Here is an 18,741-nt window from a genome sequence, read left to right as displayed (position 1 = left end):
CCTTCTGCTCCAAGGCAGTGGATTAGCAGAGCACGCTTTCTTACTTCAGAAATCTCTATAGCACTGATTGCAAGCAGATAAGTCTCAGACATATGGATCCAGGTAGTAAAAGCAATTGGAGGCTCACCTGGGCTTTGCAGAAAGGGTGCAGGTGGGTTCAGAGGCAGAAGATCCATCCTCATTGCCAAAATGTTGTATCAACCAGGCAAGGTACTAACAAGCTTCAACAGGACTTTATTTTCAAAGTGGAAACCTCTTTACCAAGCTGCTGCTGCACCCTCTGTAGCTTTCTCCCAGCCTCTCAACTCCTCCCCGCTCCTTCCTGTTTCTTGTCCTTTCAGACTCCCAACAGCCAGTGCTCCCAAATCTAATAATTACAAGCAACATCTAAACACCACACTCCTCAGGTGAGTATTTTTGCTGCTTTTGTTAAAAGCTGTTTCAGGTGGCCAGTCTTACCTGAATCTAACTTTTTTTTTAATGTTTGGAGACACTTCACTGTTTGAATCAATATTTCCTTCCTTGCTTTTTTGTGCTTTTGTATAAAGTAATCAAGGAGAAAATCCTGCCCCTGACTCCGAGACTATGGAGGCTCTCTTAGCAGCAAACCCACTGAACTTCCATTGTGCAAAGGGACCACTTTCCCTTTGAGCAGTGCTTTGACCCTCTGTATTCTCAGGATTTGGGTACAGGGGATGAGCACCCCTGTGGGGCACAGAGCCCTGCTCTGCTGGAGCACTCAGTGCAGTAGCATGCAGGCAGTGCACCCTCTAGTCTTCCCCTTCCCATAGTGAGGGGAGTACAGAAAGGACTACACAGGCTACTTCAGCCATTGGGCTGTCTTAACTTCTTCAGATTGGCTCTTAAGCCACTCACTACATAGACGGAAATGATTCATTTTGTTCATCTTTATATACATCTGCTTAGCATCTGGCCAGCTTCTTGCACTGAGTGCTGTATTTAGGATGTGCCACAAAAAATCCAGAATGTAATGGCCATTCTCCCCATACAGTATTACTTCCCTCCCATGTTTTCACCAGCTCTTCTGATAGTGGTCTACTGGAAAACTGTTATTGCAAGTGGCTAGAAAGAAAATAATCCCATGTTCAGATCTAGCTTCATAGCTTTGATCTTGCATTTGAAATATTCCAAATCTTTTCCTAGCTTTTCTTTGCATTTCTAAATATTTAAGAATTGTTATGAAGGTGGCTAGGCTTACTTATGGAAAATAAAAGTGGTGATTGTTATGTCACAAAATCACTTGGACTAGACGGGACATCAAGTGGGTCATGTAGTCCATCCTCTTGCACTGTAGCTGCATGTATTTCATTATAGCAACAGTCTTCACTTCTATAGAACCTTCCATCTGAATATCTCAAACTGTTTTACAAGCATGAATGAGTTCAACCCTTGTGAGGTGAGAATTATTATCCTCTCTTTTACAGTTAAAGAAAAAATGGCATTAAGACCCAATTTTTAGAAATGTGTGTGCACAATTTCCCACACAATCACAGTAATTGATACAAACGTGTCCCTGTTAAATGGATGAAGGGCATATATGGAGGAGCAGAGTAAAGTTTGGTTTGGGAATAATCAATGTTGCCATTTTATAGGTGAATATTTATTTACGAGATTGTATGAATACTAAGTGTATCTGAACATTTATTTATTTCGCTGGTTAATTTCCATACATTGAAATGCTTGGTGGTTTTAACTAAAATTTTCCTGGAATATATATGTAGCAGTAACCTTACTTTTAAATTGATAGCAGTTTCTATTAATGTACTTGAATATACATATCACCTCTGTTTCAGAATTCCTTAAAAAAATAACACAGAACCTGGGAAATTAAGTGTACCAGAACCCTAATTAGGACTTTGGGGGATATTTTCAATTAATAAATTCCATAATAAGAAGATATCTAAGCTGATTCTTTTGTGATATGACATACTCAACATGAAAATGTAAATGTTACTCTCCAGTTAGTTGCATATAGCCAAATGAATAAAAGCTATGACATTAATAATAACTATATTCAGCTATGATTGATAGGCTTTTCTGCAGTGAGGAAAGATTGTCTTGGGTACAATCTGTCCTAACAGCTCTGCGATATGTTAATATTTTACTCAGACTAGAGAAAAGATATATTCAGATGTCCACCATATAAGAGGGGTACATGGGCTGAGGATGTTACTGCAGCCTTGAGGTTGGAACAGAAGCTGTAAAATAGGAAGGATTTTATTGTCTCCTCCCAATATATGTGCCAAGCCTGTGCCAATCAGTGTAGGGAGCAGGATTTGCACGAGGTTATGTCCTAGGATGCTTTTTTGCTTACATGAAAATCTTGGGGTGAGGTGGGACATGATACATAATGCTCCAGAGGGCATAGAACATTCTTCTGGTGAGCTCTGTGCCATGGCAAATATTTTCTATGATATGGTATCTCTGGTTGGCTTAACTGATGTCCAAGTATAATAAAAGATTACTACATTGATGTTGGATATTTTTTACTCCATCAGAGAAAAATCTATCTTACACATAGCCATTCCACTATTACCTGAATCATCAGAAGAAGGTACTAGAGTTTTTTCCACACAACATGGTGTCCAGAGATCTTAGGCTGGATAGTTCACAGCCTGTCCCCTTGTGTTGCTGTTTACTTTCATGCAAAGTGAATGGCCTAAAATGCTGTTTTTCTGACTTGGTATCTTTTTTTTTTTTTTTTTTTTACAACTCTGCACAAATTTTACTGATTACCCAAGATGCACTAAAGTGAAGAATCAGGCCCCTTAAATGAATCCAGCCCTGTTATTCAAGCCAGAAACATCTAGAACTGAGAGTACCAGTACCATTTATGTAATGCCAGAACTTAACTTATAAAGTAAATAACCATTTTAGCAATCAGTTTCTGGTACTATCCACCCCTACGGTACCTTTTCCTTTAAGAGGGACTCCAGCTGACTTAATGTCATGGTTTGGCTGTCTTGGCTGTCATTCCATCTAAAAATAAACAATATTAGCAAAAGGATTAGACATAAGGCAAATGCATTACATTACTGTTGTAGACCAACAATGGCCCAATTATTGATATCAGTGAGAGTTTTACCTAAGCATGGAATGAGTAAAGACTGCAGGAATGGGCCTCCACACTGATCTTGCACAGGGCTCTGGGCCTGGCTGCATTGCACTGCTCCACTGGCACAAAGTAGCACTGAATCTGGTGGATCAAGCTCCCAGATGATCTCCCCGTGCAAGTGGATTCTTGAGCAATGTAGAGACATTGTAGCTCCTACACCTTGCACGCTATGGCTGACAATGTGGAGGAAGTGGCTGGAGGACAATAGCATAGCTTCCCAGTGCCTAAGCAATCCCCAGCTGTTATAACAGCCCATTGGGACCATTGGCAGCTGATACTGATACGTGGCTGGGCCAGGGAACAAGACTGACACACACAGGAGTCCTAGAATCAGGTGAGCACAAAGGACATCTCTGTACCTCAATGCCCAGCTGCACTGAGTGCTCCTCAGCCATAAATGAGGATCTAGCCCTTTGCATTTATATGATCATTGTCAATGAACTTTTAACATGTGAGGTCTTTTAGAAAAAGAATGGCCAAACTTTCACCCATTTACTTACATCAAAATCACAGACCAAGTCATTTTCACAGTTAACAATTAACAAATTTTATTTTTCTCAATGGATCCAACAGATTCTAAATTCCTGTTTTCCCAGGCTCTTCCCCTAACTAAGGGCTTGACCCTGCAAACACTTATGCAAGAAAGTACTCAGGTGTGTATTTGCAGGATCGAGTGCTAAAGACCAAATTCTGCCCTGACTTACAGCCTACTGGGTTCACTGAGATTGTGTGGGCTTTAAATCAAGGCAGAAACCAGCCCTAAGCTCCCTCTTACAAAATTTTCTCTGGAAAAACAGCACCTGCAGTGCCCTCCTGTGGAAAACTCCTGTAAGTTAAGCTACAGCTATCCCACATTTAGTTTTGCTTCATAGCATTTTCTGATTTACATTGCATGTAGTTTTAATACAAGTCTACAAGTATTTGGTTGGTCAAAATGCAGCATTTTCTAATTATAGGTTTGATTCTGTTCCTGTTCACCAGTATAAACCAAGAGTTTATGAACTAAACTCACTCAGATTCCATGTGGAAGTGAGAGGAAAATCAGGCCCCATATGTTTAACCTATTCATTATTTTTTCCATGATATAAAAAGGGATTAATCTTTCATTTTGAGCATGAGCCTTCATTCTCTATTTAATTAGTTTTTGCTAATTAATCACAATCCCTTGTTTCTCTGGAAGAAAGCAGGCTTAAATTCCCTCCTCCCATTTTCTGCCTCCCTTCCTCTCCTCCTCTCCCTTCCTCCTGCTTCCTTTCAGTGGACTACTCCCACTGTTGTTTCCCCTTCATTCTCTGGGAGGTTAGTTAACTTTACACTTGACGGTAAAAGAGCTGGGTCAGAATCTGTAGAATAATTTCTAAGGCAACTGTCTGTCAGAGCCTGGATCATCTGCTCCCACAGTCAAACCTGCAGGAGAGGGAATCTATGAAAGGAAATCTCCACGAGGATCCCATTGCAGAGTCCTTACCCTGTCAAACCAAAAGGGAGAGGGAATGAGGGGGGAAGGGGAGGAGGTTAAATGATATCATGCTTTTGGAGGAAAGCTACTAGGTAAATGTAGGATTCGTTTTATAGTATAATGTACAGTATGGTACTCAGAGAATGCTTTGCATTATACAGTACCTCTCAGATGTCCCTCGTGACGGGAAGGCACCCATTTTAATCCCAAAGTTACCTACCTACCACACAAAATTGGTACCTCCACACTTTTATTGCTGAAAGTGATTTACATCAGAAGTAAAGAAGGATTTAAAAGTGAAGCTCCAGAGAGGAGAAAGTTACTCACCTTGTGCAGTAACTGAGGTTCTTCAAGAGTTGTCCCTGTGAATGCTCCACTCCAGGTGAAGGCATGTCCCTGTGCCTTTGCTCGGAGAGTTTTGCAGCATGTCCATATAGGTCGTGCACACATGGTGCCTATCTTGCATGCCGTTGGCGCCTCAATAGTGCACGCATGACCCAGACTCCTCAGTTCCTTCTCTACCCCGGAGCCTACTCCAAACTCCAAAGTAGAGGGGAGGAGGGTGGTCAGTGGAGCACCCACAGGGACACTCATCTCGAAGAACCTCAGTTACTGTACAAGGTGAGTAACTGTCTCTTCAAGAGAGAGAGATGTCCCTGTAGATGCTCAACTCTAGGTGACTGAAGAGCAGTGCCCGCCTAGGATGGTAGTGGCTTTGGAGTTGGTAAAATAGCCGTTGATAGTACAGCTCAGCCAAGTCGAGTATCCACCTGAGGACCTTGCATAACAGCATAATGTTTAGCAAAGGTGTGTTCAGAGGCCCAGGTGGCGGCTTTGCAAATGTCTATAAGAGGAACATTGCTTAGAAATGCCACTGATGTCAATATTGATCTGGTAGAGTGCATCTTGATTCCCATTGGAGGTTGTGTGCCTCTTAATTGATGACACAGTTGAATGCATCCAGATATCCATTTAGATGTTCTTTGAGTGGATATAGAGTTACCCTTAGAGCATTCTGCAATAGAGATAAAAAGTTTCTGTGAGACTCTAAATGGCTTGGTCCTATCGAGGTAAAAAGACAATACTCTCCTAACATCAATGTGTGCATTGTGGCTTCAAAAGTGTTGGCGTGTGGTTTAGGAAAGAAAGTTGGTAGTTGACTGGTTGATTGATGTGAAGGATGAATGTACTTTGGGAAGGAATTTGGGATGGGTTGGCAAAGTGACTCTATCTTTAAAAAAGATAGTATATGGTAGGTCTGCCATCAGTGCCCCGATTTCTCCCACACATCTAGATGATGTGATTGCTATCAGAAATGCCACTTTCATGGACAGCTGTAGTAGGGAGCAGGTTGCTAAAGGTTTGAACGGTTTATGCATCAGGACCAAGCTTTTTGTTAGGACCAAGCTTAAGTCCCATGGTTGCTTGGGTGGTCTCACGTCCAGACAGAGAGTTTGGATACCCTTAAAGAATTGTTTTGTGATAGGGTGAGCAAAGATTGTAGTGTCACCAATTTTTTGGTGGAAGGCAGCGATAGCCGTAAGATGCACCTTTACTGAGCTGAGGGAAACACCAGATTGTTTCAGTTCCAGGAGGTAGTCCAATATCATTGGAAGAGGTGCAAATGCTGCAATGGTTTGTCTGGTGGAACCCCATGTAGTAAATCTCCTTCATTTGTGGAGATAGATGCTATGTGTAGTATGTTTGCTACTTTGTAGCAGCACTCTCTGGACCTACTCAGAGCAATTTAACTCAAAATTAGAGAACCATGCCTTGAGATGTAGCATCTTTATGTTGCGTTAATACGTCTGTCTGTAGAGGGAGTGTGATTGGGGTATGTCCAGACATCTGTGTTACGTACGGATACCACGTTTGTCTCGGCTATGTGGGGGCTATTAAGATTACCGTGGCCCTCTTGATCCTTCTCTTCAGTACCACTCTGGTTAGTAATGGTATCGGTGGGAACGTGTATAGAAGGTCTGAGTTCCAATTGATCATGAACGCATTCCCCCATCGATTCCTCAGACTGGACCTGGAGCAGAATTTGGGGCATTTCATGTTGCGTGCTGTCGTGAATAGGTCCATTTGTGGGTAACCCCAAGTTCGGAATATGTCTTCCAAGATGGCACTGTTTAACTCCCATTCGTGATTGAGGAGAAAACATCTGCTGGGTTCATCTGCCATGGTGTTATGGCATCCAGGTAGGTAGGAAGCTGAGATAGGGATATTGTGCTGGATGCACCAATTCCAGAGTCTCATAGCCTCAGCACATAGTGAATGCAATCGGGCTCCCCCTTGTCTGTTCATGTAAAACATACAGGCGATGTTGCCAGTCATTACTCTGATGTTTGGGTTTCTTATGAGTGGCAGGAAGTGGAGGCAGGCATTGCGAAGTTCTGGCAGGTTTATGTGTAGCCTTGTCTCTGTTGTGGACCATAGTCCCTGAACTGTGTGATGTTGGATGTGTGCTCCCCATCTGATAAGGGATGCAGCCATTGTGATCATAAGCGATGGAGAATCTTGTGTGAACGGGATACCCGAGAACAGATTGTGTGGTGGAGTCCACCAGGTTAGTGAATCCTTGACCTTGGGGGCATACTTAATCGTATGTTAACCTGTGTTTGGTTGGTCTGTAAACAGTTGCTAGCCAGCCTTGTAGGCAGGGCATGTAGGCAGCCTTGTAGGCAGCGCTACAAACATGAATGCCACCACGTGGCCCAGTAGTTGTAACCATTTGTGGTCAGTGATCTGTGGACTGTTCCGAACTGTGGATCGAGTGTCTTTATAGTGTTGAATCTGTCTTGTGGAAGTGATGCCATTGCCACCCTCGAATCAAAGTGAGCACCAATGAACTCCAGTCGTTGAGTTGGTTTTATTGTAGATTTGTTTATGTTTATTTGTAGGCCAAGACTCTGGAAACAGTGGATGGTCATTTGAGTGAATTGAATGGTGTCCGATGGGGTGCGTGACTTTAGGAGACAGTCGACCAGCTAAGGAAAAATTATTATTTCTTGTTTTCTCAGGTGTGCCATTACTACCACGAGAATCTTTGAGAAAACATGAGGCTCTGTTGACAGGCCGAAAGGTAGAACCTTGTACTGGTAGTGGTCTGTGCCCAAAGTAAATCTCAGAAAATGTCTGTGGGCAGGATGTACAGTGACATGAAAATAAGCATCCTGCAGGTGGAGGGCTGAAAACCAGTCCCTCCGCTCCAGTGCTGGTATTACTATTGTTAAGGTAACCATCCGGAATCTTTGCTTTTTCACGAACTTGTTCAATCTCCTGAGATCAAGGATAGGTTGCCAGCCCCCACTTTTCTTTTGTGTTAAAAAATAGTGAGAGTAAAACCCCTTCCCTCTGTGTTGAGCAGGACAGTCTCCACTGCCCCTCTTCTACCTCTTGGCGAAGCAAGTTATCGTGAGAGAGGTCCCTGAAGAGGGACAAGGAGGGGGTGGGAAAGGAGTATAGACAGGAAAAGAATGGTATAGCCCAATCGGATGATTTCTAGGGCCCATTTGTTTTTGGTGCTTGCCACCCAATTGGCATCAAAGGGGAGCAAATGGTCTCCAAAGAGCTGGATGGTTGGTGGAAGCTCTGGAATGGGTGAAAGGTCTTCTAGACCCTCGACCAAGACTTCAAATTTGCTTATTTGAGGAAGGTGGTTGGGACGTTGCTGGTAGTGGAGGGCGTTGTCGTTGTGGTCTCTGTCTCTGTCATTGCTACTGTTGTTCATTGTATAGCCTTTGATGTTGCTGTGTGTATGCCGGCTATCTAGGGTACTGATACGGTTGATACGTGTATTGTTTCCTTTTTGTGGCAGGTGTATGGACGCCAAGGGACAGAACGGTGGCCTGTGAATCCTTCATGGTGTGCAGCACTTCATTTGTTTTGGCTGCAAACAATTTTTCTCCATCAAAAGGGACATCTTTGACAGTATTTTGTAGCTCCCGGGGGAATGACGAAGAACTGAAGCAGGAGGCTCAGCGCATGACTACGTACGTAGTGGTGGACTTGGCGGCCGTGTCAGCGGTATCCAGTGAGGACTATAGAGCCATGTGTGAGATCACCTGCCCTTCAGAGACCAGAGCTTTGAATTGTTATCTCTTTTCCTCATGAATGTCATTAATAAATTCCATAAATTTACCATAATTCTTGTGGTCATACTTGGGAAGTAATGCCGCATAATTCACCACTCTGAATTGTAGCATAGATGAAGAGTATACTTTGCGGCTGAATAGGTCCAATCTCTTACTCTCCTTATTGGAGGGAGTGGACCGAAAATGTTGTTGTTTACTCCTTTGGTTGGCCATTTCCACTACCAGCGAATTGGGTGCTGGGTGTGTGAAAAGAAATTCAGATCCCTTGGAGGGAACGTAATATTTTCAGTCTGCCCTTTTGCAGATTGGGGGTATTGTGGCTGAAATTTACCACACCGTCTAGACAGGTTCCATGATAGCTCCGTTGATTAGTAATGCTATCTTGGAGGAGGCCGATGTCTGTAAGATATCAGTTAACTCATGCTGAGTTTCCAGCACTTCCACCAGAGCGATCTTAAGCTCGTTATTCAAAAGAGAGGCTAAGTCCTGAAAGTGGGTAAAATAGTCTGCTGTGGTTGGTGGTGGAGGCAAAATAGCCTCGTCTCGTGAGAAAGATGAGTTGTTATTGGTTGGCGAGGTGTCACGAGCAGTGCCCTCTATCTGTTGTACCATGGGCTCCTCTCATGTTTCCAATGCTACAGACCACGAAGGTGGAGGTGGAGATCTGGTGTCATCCCTACATGGACTGGGGCAGCTGCTATGGTGTCTTCTATAAGACTTCCAGGGACTCCAGTATGGCCAATGACCTGGGAAGGACATGGTGTTCCCATCCATGGGTGGCCACACCAAGGTGGTACATCATGAGAATATGAGGACCGTGATCTTAATAGTCCGGCAGCAATAAGTGTCTTAATCAGGGAAGAATGGTGTTGGGAGAATGCCTCTTCAATCTCAACATCTTCATGTCTGGAAAACTGTGATGGTATCAGAGACAGCTGACGATGCAGTACTGACGGTTCCAGTGAGACATTCAGTGCCCAATAAAGGAGATTCTGGAGTTGGGGAGATGAACAAATCTTTCTGATGCATGAAAAGACACTGTGCCAAGAGCATCGGTGCCAAGGTGCAGGGTGCCAATTGCACCAGTGGCACAGTGAGCTGAATCGGTGCTCAAGTAACTTGTGTCAGCACAGTCACACTGGGCGCATTAGTCTGTGGCACAGGAATAGGAGCGGTTGTCAGTACCATCTCCTTTGGCGCTATTGACGGTGCCATGGTGGAGGCAGGCAGCTTAAAGCTATTAGCCTTGGCACTGGAGCAGGGGGTACTGGCGCGGCCGCTGCATGGACTGTGCCAGAGGTGCCTGGAGCATTGTAGGTGCTGAGCTGTGGAGCGGTCGGCACCGATTTGGTCGGCGACCATTTTGAGGTGATGTCCTCTCTATGAGGCGAGGAAGCTGGCTGCTATTTTGCCGTTTTTTTTGTCCCTAGGGAACAATGGTGTTGAGGAGACTGGTGACCTCTGCCGAGAAAAGGGTTCCTGCCCAGGGTTGGAGGCTGGTCTGAGGGCCTTTTCCATGAGGATGAGTTTAAGCCTCAGGTCCCTGTCTTTTCGTGCCCTAGCCTTCAGTTTATTACAATGGGCACATTTCTGGGGAATGTGGGATTCCCCCAGGCAACAGACACATTGAGAGTGTCCATCTGAGATAGGCATCGCCTCTCTGCATGTTGTGTATCTTTTAAAACCCGGTGAACCAGGCATTTTCTAACTACTACTAACTGCACTATGGGAAGTAAAATAATTTCTTTGTTTACAGGGGCTCTAAGTCTAACAACTGAAACTTTTCTGACTAAACTAACCTAAAACTAACCCAATTTATTAATTTATATAATCTGTCTAAATTGGAAAATGAAGGTTTTCAACAGGACTGCTGAGCACCATCTCAGGCCGGGGACAGTAGAGAAGGAACTGAGGCATCTGGGTCATTCACGTGCTATTGAGGTGCCAAGGGCACGTGAGGCAGGCACCACGCATGCGTGACCCATACAGGCACTGCTGCAAAACTCTCCAAACAAAGGCGCAGGGATGCATCTTCACCTGGAGTGAAGGACCCACAGGAACATCTCTCAAAGAAGAATGTTATTTACATTGAAGGAATGAATCCCATAGCATTTTAACTTTCCTGCCGGAATAATGTTTGTGAGTCCCTCAGATTGTGTCTTTGTCACACACGGCATCCAGCAAGTCGAGTGATATGTTTTGAGTATCCCTAAAAAATGTTAGCCTCCGCTCACATCTAACTTCTCATATACTCACTTACACTTACTACTAGTTCACAGAATATACCAATTAGGCTTGAAGCTCTATATGTTTACATTACAAGATCAATGGCCTGACAGACTACCTCCCCAGAGACAAACACCTACAAGATCTCTATCAAGCATTCTTACAACTACAATACCCACCTGCTGAAGTGAAGAAACAGATTGACAGAGCCAGAAGAGTACCCAGAAGTCACCTACTACAGGACAGGCCCGACAAAGAAAACAACAGAACGCCACTAGCCATCACCTTCAGCCCCCAACTAAAACCTCTCCAACGCATCATCAAGGATCTACAACCTATCCTGAAGGACGACCCATCACTCTCACAGATCTTGGGAGACAGGCCAGTCCTTGCTTACAGACAGCCCCCGAACCTGAAGCAAATACTCACCAGCAACCACATACCACACAACAGAACCACTAACCCGGGAACCTATCCTTGCAACAAAGCCCGTTGCCAACTGTGTCCACATATCTATTCAGGGGACACCATCATAGGGCCTAATCACATCAGCCACACTATCAGAGGCTCGTTCACCTGCACATCTACCAATGTGATATATGCCATCATGTGCCAGTAATTCCCCTCTGCCATGTACATTGGTCAAACTGGACAGTCTCTACGTAAAAGAATAAATGGACACAAATCAGATGTCAAGAATTATAACATTCATAAACCAGTCGGAGAACACTTCAATCTCTCTGGTCACTCAATTACAGACCTAAAAGTCGCAATATTACAACAAAAAGACTTCAAAAACAGACTCCAACGAGAGACTGCTGAATTGGAATTAATTTGCAAACTGGATACAATTAAAACTTAGGCTTGAATAGAGACTGGGAGTGGATGGGTCATTGCACAAAGTAAAACTATTTCCCCATGTTTATTCCCACCCCCCACTGTTCCTCAGACGTTCTTGTCAACTGCTGGAAATGGCCCACCTTGATTATCACTACAAAAGGTTTTCTGCCCCCCCCCCCACTCTCCTGCTGGTATTAGCTCATCTTAAGTGATCACTCTCGTTACAGTGTGTATGGTAACACCCATTGCTTCATGTTCTCTGTATATATAAATCTCCCCACTGTATTTTCCACTGAATGCATCCAATGAAGTGAGCTGTAGCTCACAAAAGCCAATGCTCAAATAAATTTGTTAGTCTCTAAGGTGCCACAAGTACTCCTTTCCCTTCAGTGATCATATAAGATCCAATGGCAACTACACCAATTGTTTATATGGAAAAGCAACATTGGAAAAGTACTTAATGTATCTGGAGCCATTTGTAACACGATGTAACAGCTAGAAACAAAGAGAGCTAGAACCATTTAACCAGCCTGCTCTCTGCAGACTGCTAGCAAGTCATCCATTATCACAGTTTGGGAACAACGGGATTATGTAATAAGAAGCTCTTACCTTCTTTGCATATTGGCACTTTTGGCAACCCTAGTGAACTTTGCCAGGAAGTCAAGATATGGTACAGTAACTTTGCTAGTCATCGGAATCTACATTTCAATAAAAAGAGTGTTAGATAAATGGATTTCTAGATAAATCCTGTAATGAAATCTCATGGGACTAAAAAAAACCATTCACTTCCATTATTAGTTAACTACTTTATTAAAACACAAAAATAATCTCCTCTGATAACCTCTCTTTTGTTGCATGTACTGCATGTCATTTCTTCTCACCTTTGTTTAGGCTCGAGTATAGTATCAATGTATATCTGATAAATCCTCCAACCAAAGGGTATATCCTCCACTTACAAGTGACAAGGATCACTAACCCTATGATATTCTGTGTCCATGTGTAAAAATATATCTCATCTAATCCAACCTGTGAGACAATCTTTCCCTGTGTACCACATTCATATGTAAGGTATTTCCACATATTGATGCACATATTGCTTGTGGATCCACATATTTCTTATTTGAAAATTCAGCACTGTTTTCAGTTAAAATGTAAGTAATTAGGGTCCTTGATTATACCAGAGACCAATATTTTTAAAATGTGAAGATAACACCTTGTAACAGCTCAACATACATGAAAATCAAACATCAAGCATGTTGGAAAGGATATAAAACCTAAAATCTGTGAAACCTTTGGACAGAAAGTCACGGCTGCAGGGGCCAGAACTGGAACTCCAGAGGGCCAAAAATCTGTCTTCTCTTACTCATTAGCATAATAAACAGTGGGGGAGAAGAGTAAGTATGTTGAAAGCAACTAGAAACAATGGCTTTGAGGTGTGTGGTATAACTCTTTGCAGTTCCCCTTCATTTTTAAATGTTGTTGTACCACAGTTAAGTTACTAAACTGAGAAAATGAGAACTTTACAGAGCTGATACTAGAAAGCAGACCCCATGGACAAAGAAGTTAAGATTTTCAAAGTCGCCTAGAGGAGTTAGCCACACAATTCCATTTGAAGTTAATGGACATTGTATAGCTATCCCCTGGTGGGTTTTGAAAATCTCAAACAGTATATACAACTAGTGGTCTTTAAAGAATATATTCCACCCTAGCTATGGCTTAAAGGTGGTGAACAGACAACAATCCTTCCTCCCAATTATTCATTATTTTACAGTGCTCAAAAGTGTGCTAAGCTCCTTACAATATAAATGAGAACATCTTCCACCATGACTCAAAGGGTTTTCAATCTGATCTTTCTCCAGGAATAAGATTGCATAATTTGATTAATTATCACAAAAGCTACTTATGAATTGTAACTTCTTCAGACACTGGGAGCAATAATGCAGACAGAATCCTTTAAAAGAAATACTAACGGCCAAATCTAGTTCATTTTACTCGCATAAGTAATTCTACTGTCTTCACTAGAACTACTCACATAAGGCAAGAAGGATTTGGCCCCATCTATCATCATTTTGATAAAACCAGACCTGCTCCTGCTCCAACTGAAATCGAGAGGAAATTCTGCCATAGACGTGGATAAAAACAGCCCCCAAGTGATTATACACATCTGTAACATAGCGTACCTGTGCCAGCACAAAATCAAACTGTGCTTGTGTCAGAGGAAAAAGAAAGATTTCAATCACTCTCCTGAATTCGCCTTTTGTGACTGTTAGGGTGTGATCAATGTCAATTGTCTGAAATGCTTTTTTAAGTTCACCTTCTTTTTCAGCTGTCCTTTTAAGTAAAATCTGCTCAATGTCTGAGGAGGACAGTGTGGGATCTGGGACAGAGCGCACAGATGTAGCTGTAAAACATATCAGACAGTTACCATACACTCTTAAACCTGGCAAAATCAAATGTGAGGTTTTTTTGCTGAGAATTCAACATAAATCAATCCATCTTCAGAGATACCACTGTAAATTAATTAACATTTGTGCAGCACTTTGAAGATCAAAAGCAATATAAAAGTGCTAAGTAGTATTAAGAAAATTCCCAACTCTTTCTTTATACCATTATAGCCAAGACACAGGTTAACTTGGAAGATACTCTAAAAGAGCAGTTAAAGTTACAAAGTAAAACATATGTAAAGTAACTCACAATATATTTGTCCATCCCATCCCCACTAGCACTCTCCCTTCAGACTAAAGCAGGAATAAAAAGACCTTGAATGTCTTTGCTTTGTATCATTTAAATGCTTTATTCAGTTATCAAACTCCTTAGTGAAGTCATCTGCCAATGATGTGTCAGCACCAATTGTTTGTGTGCAGACTCCTTTGCAGATAAGCATGTTACCATACAACAGCCAGCTTGCTGTAAAAACACCCATGGAAAAGGAGGGCTGGAGAACTGGACAACATGGTGACAAATCATGTAATCCTTACTCAAGCAAATTCCCCTTGACTTCAATTAGAGCTTTGACTGAGTAAGAACTGAATAAGGACCACAGGATTTGGCCTGATACTTCTCCTGCATTTATAGGGCCAAATTCAGGCACTGATACTAATGTAATACTTCCTTTGAAGACAATAGGAGCTGAGCACCCTAATCTAAACATTGAAGTTAGTTGTGCATTTACATTTTTCCGTATTTTTGAGGCAAGTCCTGCCATCAATTTGTACACAATATTTCAGTTACCTTCAATGGCAGAATATGGCCCTTTATATTATTTACACTTTACTGCAGTTTCTCCTCCACACATCTCCTCTGTGACAGAGTGCTGAGAACCAGCAGCTGAACTAGCACTCTGGTCACTATAAATCCAATTAGTTCCCCTGAAGAGGGCCTGATTGAGGAAAGGGATGGCTAATTACCAGATCAGCCAGGACTGGGAAAGACCTAAGGATCTAATTTGCCCATTAACTGAAAGAGTAGAAAAGAAGCACAGGAAAGCCATGCAAGGGAGAAGATGAGAGAGAGAGAAAGAAAAGCCAACCAACCAACCAACCAGGCCAGAGTAAAGGGAGATCTCTGCATGGAGAGATCTTTTCCCCCTCTCATGTTTGTAAAATACTGTAAATAAGAATTTCTGCACTGGACTGTAAGAGGATGGTGGTTAATAAAACACAAATAAAGTACACAGCAAGGGTTACGGGCCGGGGTGTGAGAGCCATTTATATGAGAAGACAAGAACTGAGGGCTATGCCCTGTCTCAAGTGGGGACTTGTCCTGGAGCTGCCTTATCTGTACTGAGAGAGAACCTGATGAGGGAGCCAGTGCAAAGGTTCAGCAGTCTAGGCAATTGAAGAGACATTGCAATGGCTCGTAGAACAGCAGAAAGAGATATAGAAGACCCTATAGAGAAGACCCTCCATCACCTGGAGAAACAGTGCATGCTTGCTTGCCTGGCAAGCTGAGCAACAGAAAAGCCTACAGAACTTTATTCGAGACCAAGCCCCTGTGCAGCAGCAGCAGATAATGTTGTGAGTCCTGCAGTGGGGAACAGTAACCAGACACAGGTGATAGGTGTCTGTAAGATGGGCCCTGCAAATGATCCTGATGCATTCTTGGTCAAGTTCAGACAACCTATATGGCTGTAAGGCCAGGTCTACACTACAGACCTGTATCAGTATAACTACCTCACTCAGGGGTGTGAAAAATCCACTCCTTTGAGCAACAGAGTTATACCAACCTAACGCCTCATGTAGCCAGCTCTATGTCTGTGGGAGAGCTTCTCCTGTCAACATAGCTCCTGCCTCTTGGGGAGGTGGATTAACTATGCTGATGGGAGAAGCTCTCTCAAGGGGGTAGCAGCATCTTCACTTAAACACTATAGTGGCCCATCAGTGCAGCTGCGTCGATGCAGTGTTTTAAGTGTAGACCTGCCCTAAGTAATGAGCAAGCATGGGACTATGATGTGATTAAGGCAGTCATCCTAGATCAGGTGGACTTATCCACAAAAAAGTTCCCTGCAAAAGTTTTGGGCCACTAGATCAGTGGTTCTCAAACGTTTGTACTGGCAACCCTTTTCACATAGCAAGCCTCTGAGTGTGACCCCCCTTAAAAATTAAAAACACATTTTTATATGTTTCAGAGTAACAGCCGTGTTAGTCTGTATTCGCAAAAAGACAAGGAGTACTTGTGGCACCTTAGAGACTCAAATAAATTGGTTAGTCTCTAAGGTGCCACAAGTACTCCTTGACATTTTTATATATTTACCACCATTATAAATGCTGGAGGCAAAGTGGGGTTGGAGTGGAGGCTGACAGCTCACGACCCCCAATATAATAACCTTGCAACCCCCTGAGGGGTCCCGACACCCAGTTTGAGAATCCCTGCACTAGATGGACCTGGGGGAGGTTACAAGCCTAGGCATTTCCCCAGAAACTGACAGACTGGGCTACCAGCTGGTCAAGGCCAGACACTCAGATTGCAGGTGACATCATGGATGCAGTAATTCTAAAACAGTTAGAATCACAGAATCATAGAATATCAGGGTTGGAAGGGACCTCAGGAGGTCATCTAGTCCAACCCCCTGCTCAAAGCAGGACCAGTCCCCAACTAAATCATCCCAGCCAGGGCTTTGTCAAGCCTGACCTTAAAAACCTCTAAGGAAGCAGATTCCACCACCTCCCTAGGTAACCCATTCCAGTGCTTCACCACCCTCCTAGTGAAAAAGTTTTTCCTAATATCCAACCTAAACCTCCCCCACTGCAACTTGAGACCATTACTCCTTGTTCTGTCATCCGCTACCACTGAGAACAGTCTAGATCCATCCTCTTCAGAACCCCCTTTCAGGTAGTTGAAAGCAGCTATCAAATCCCCCCTCATTCTTCTCTTCTGCAGACTAAACAATCCCAGTTCCCTCAACCTCTCCTCATAAGTCATATGTTCCAGTTCCCTAATCATTTTTGTTGCCCTCTGCTGGACGCTTTCCAATTTTTCCACATCCTTCTTGTAGTGTGGGGCCCAAAACTGGACACAGTATTCCAGATGAGGCCTCACCAATGTCAAATAGAGGGGAACGATCACATCCCTCAATCTGCTGTCAATGCCCCTACTTATACAGTGCAAAATGCCGTTAGCCTTCTGGGGAACAAGGGCACACTGTTGACTCATATCCGGCTTCTCGTCCACTGTAACCTTTTCTACATAACTGCTGCCTAGCCATTCGGTCCCTAGTCTGTAGCAGTGCATGGGATTCTTCCGTCCTAAGTGCAGGACTCTGTACTTGTCCTTGTTGAACCAATGTAACCCCTGCAGAGAATCCCTGAGAACACATGATTATGGGTCAGGAGGCATCTGCTGGTCACTCTAGATTCTGTGGTCAAGCTCACGGAAGAGTACATGAAGGTGGACATTCCCAGGAAAGAGGGTTGGCAGTTTAATGGACCAGATCCGGGGAGGAGGGTTGGAGAAACCGAATCTGGAAAGGTCACAGAGAAGAAGAGGGAAGAACCTAGGGGGACTCCAGCTGGGGCTTGAGGTATTGTCTGTTATCTGTGTGGACACCAAGCACACATAAAAAGAGACTGCCCTTATACACAATGTGGGTTTTCAGAGTTCTGCAGTTGGACAGGGACTCTTGGACATGGAAGGAAAAAGAAACTATCTATGGTTTCTGTAAAGGTGGGGAGAAGGTGTCAAAGGGGTCCAAAGTGGACACTGCCTCAGACTGTTCACTGGTAAAACAGGAATTGGTGAAGCCCCACTGGATGCTCCTGGGAGCAAGGCTGTGGCTTGAATGCATCCATGGTGATAAGACACTTTGCCTTACGGCTGATGCACCCCTGGAGGGGCAGGGAAAGCTTAGATGGAAACGGGTTGGGGTAGTGCACACGCTGTCCCACCCCAACATAGGAGCCACGGACTGCAGCTCCTCCCACTAGGGAGGAGAAAGAATAAAACATTTGGGGAAGCAAAAGGAGAAGCTAGACTTAGAGAGGTTGGAAAACACTAGACAAGGGAACACAAACCATGGGGACAGCAAAGAAAAGGGAGGCTTCCTAAAAAAAGAGGGGGAGAAAGAAGAAAACACAGAATTAGCCTTGTGCAGTTAGGAGAACCCGAACTTACTGACAGGGGTTGGGCAGTTATTGGAATCCCCCTCACCCGAACATCAGGAGGAGGGACCCCAGGAGCCATTCGGAGGTGTTGGAGAATTAGAGACTCTGGGTAACCAGAAGTGTGAGGGGTGCCAATGGGTCCTGCCACAAAACAAAGGGGGCAAGAGTGGGGAGAGTATTCCACAAGGTTGCCCCTGATGTGAAGACCTATGGGCCGAGACAGAATTATGGGGGCATCCCCCACCCAAGAAATGTGATTTTTCAGGTAGAGAATGGCTGGACTCCATAAAGGGACCCTGGAGGAACACCCTGGGGGTGAAAGACTCCAGGAGAGTAGCACCTCCAGTAAAGGAGGGAGAGCCCATGGAAGGAAAAACTTTTCCA

At 43.7% G+C, this 18,741-nt stretch overlaps 1 protein-coding gene across 1 annotated transcript in view; it reads right to left on the bottom strand.

Annotated features, from left to right (window-relative positions):
- The window catches only part of EFCAB6 (EF-hand calcium binding domain 6), a 153,739-nt gene that overhangs the window by 115,791 nt on the left and 19,207 nt on the right, over window positions 1–18,741 (bottom strand). Inside the window, exons 3-5 of the mRNA XM_074936748.1 lie at window positions 13,939–14,159; window positions 12,368–12,456; window positions 2,934–3,000 (exon numbers count right to left, since the gene is read on the bottom strand). Of these exons, the coding sequence (XP_074792849.1) occupies window positions 2,934–3,000; window positions 12,368–12,456; window positions 13,939–14,159 (377 nt within the window). The remainder of the gene's footprint in view (window positions 1–2,933; window positions 3,001–12,367; window positions 12,457–13,938; window positions 14,160–18,741) is intronic.

Source organism: Natator depressus, chromosome 1 (genome assembly GCF_965152275.1).
Source record: "Natator depressus isolate rNatDep1 chromosome 1, rNatDep2.hap1, whole genome shotgun sequence".
Taxonomy (NCBI): domain Eukaryota; kingdom Metazoa; phylum Chordata; order Testudines; family Cheloniidae; genus Natator; species Natator depressus.
The sequence above is the reverse complement of the archived record's forward strand: the minus strand, read 5'-3'. Positions and strand labels throughout refer to the sequence as shown.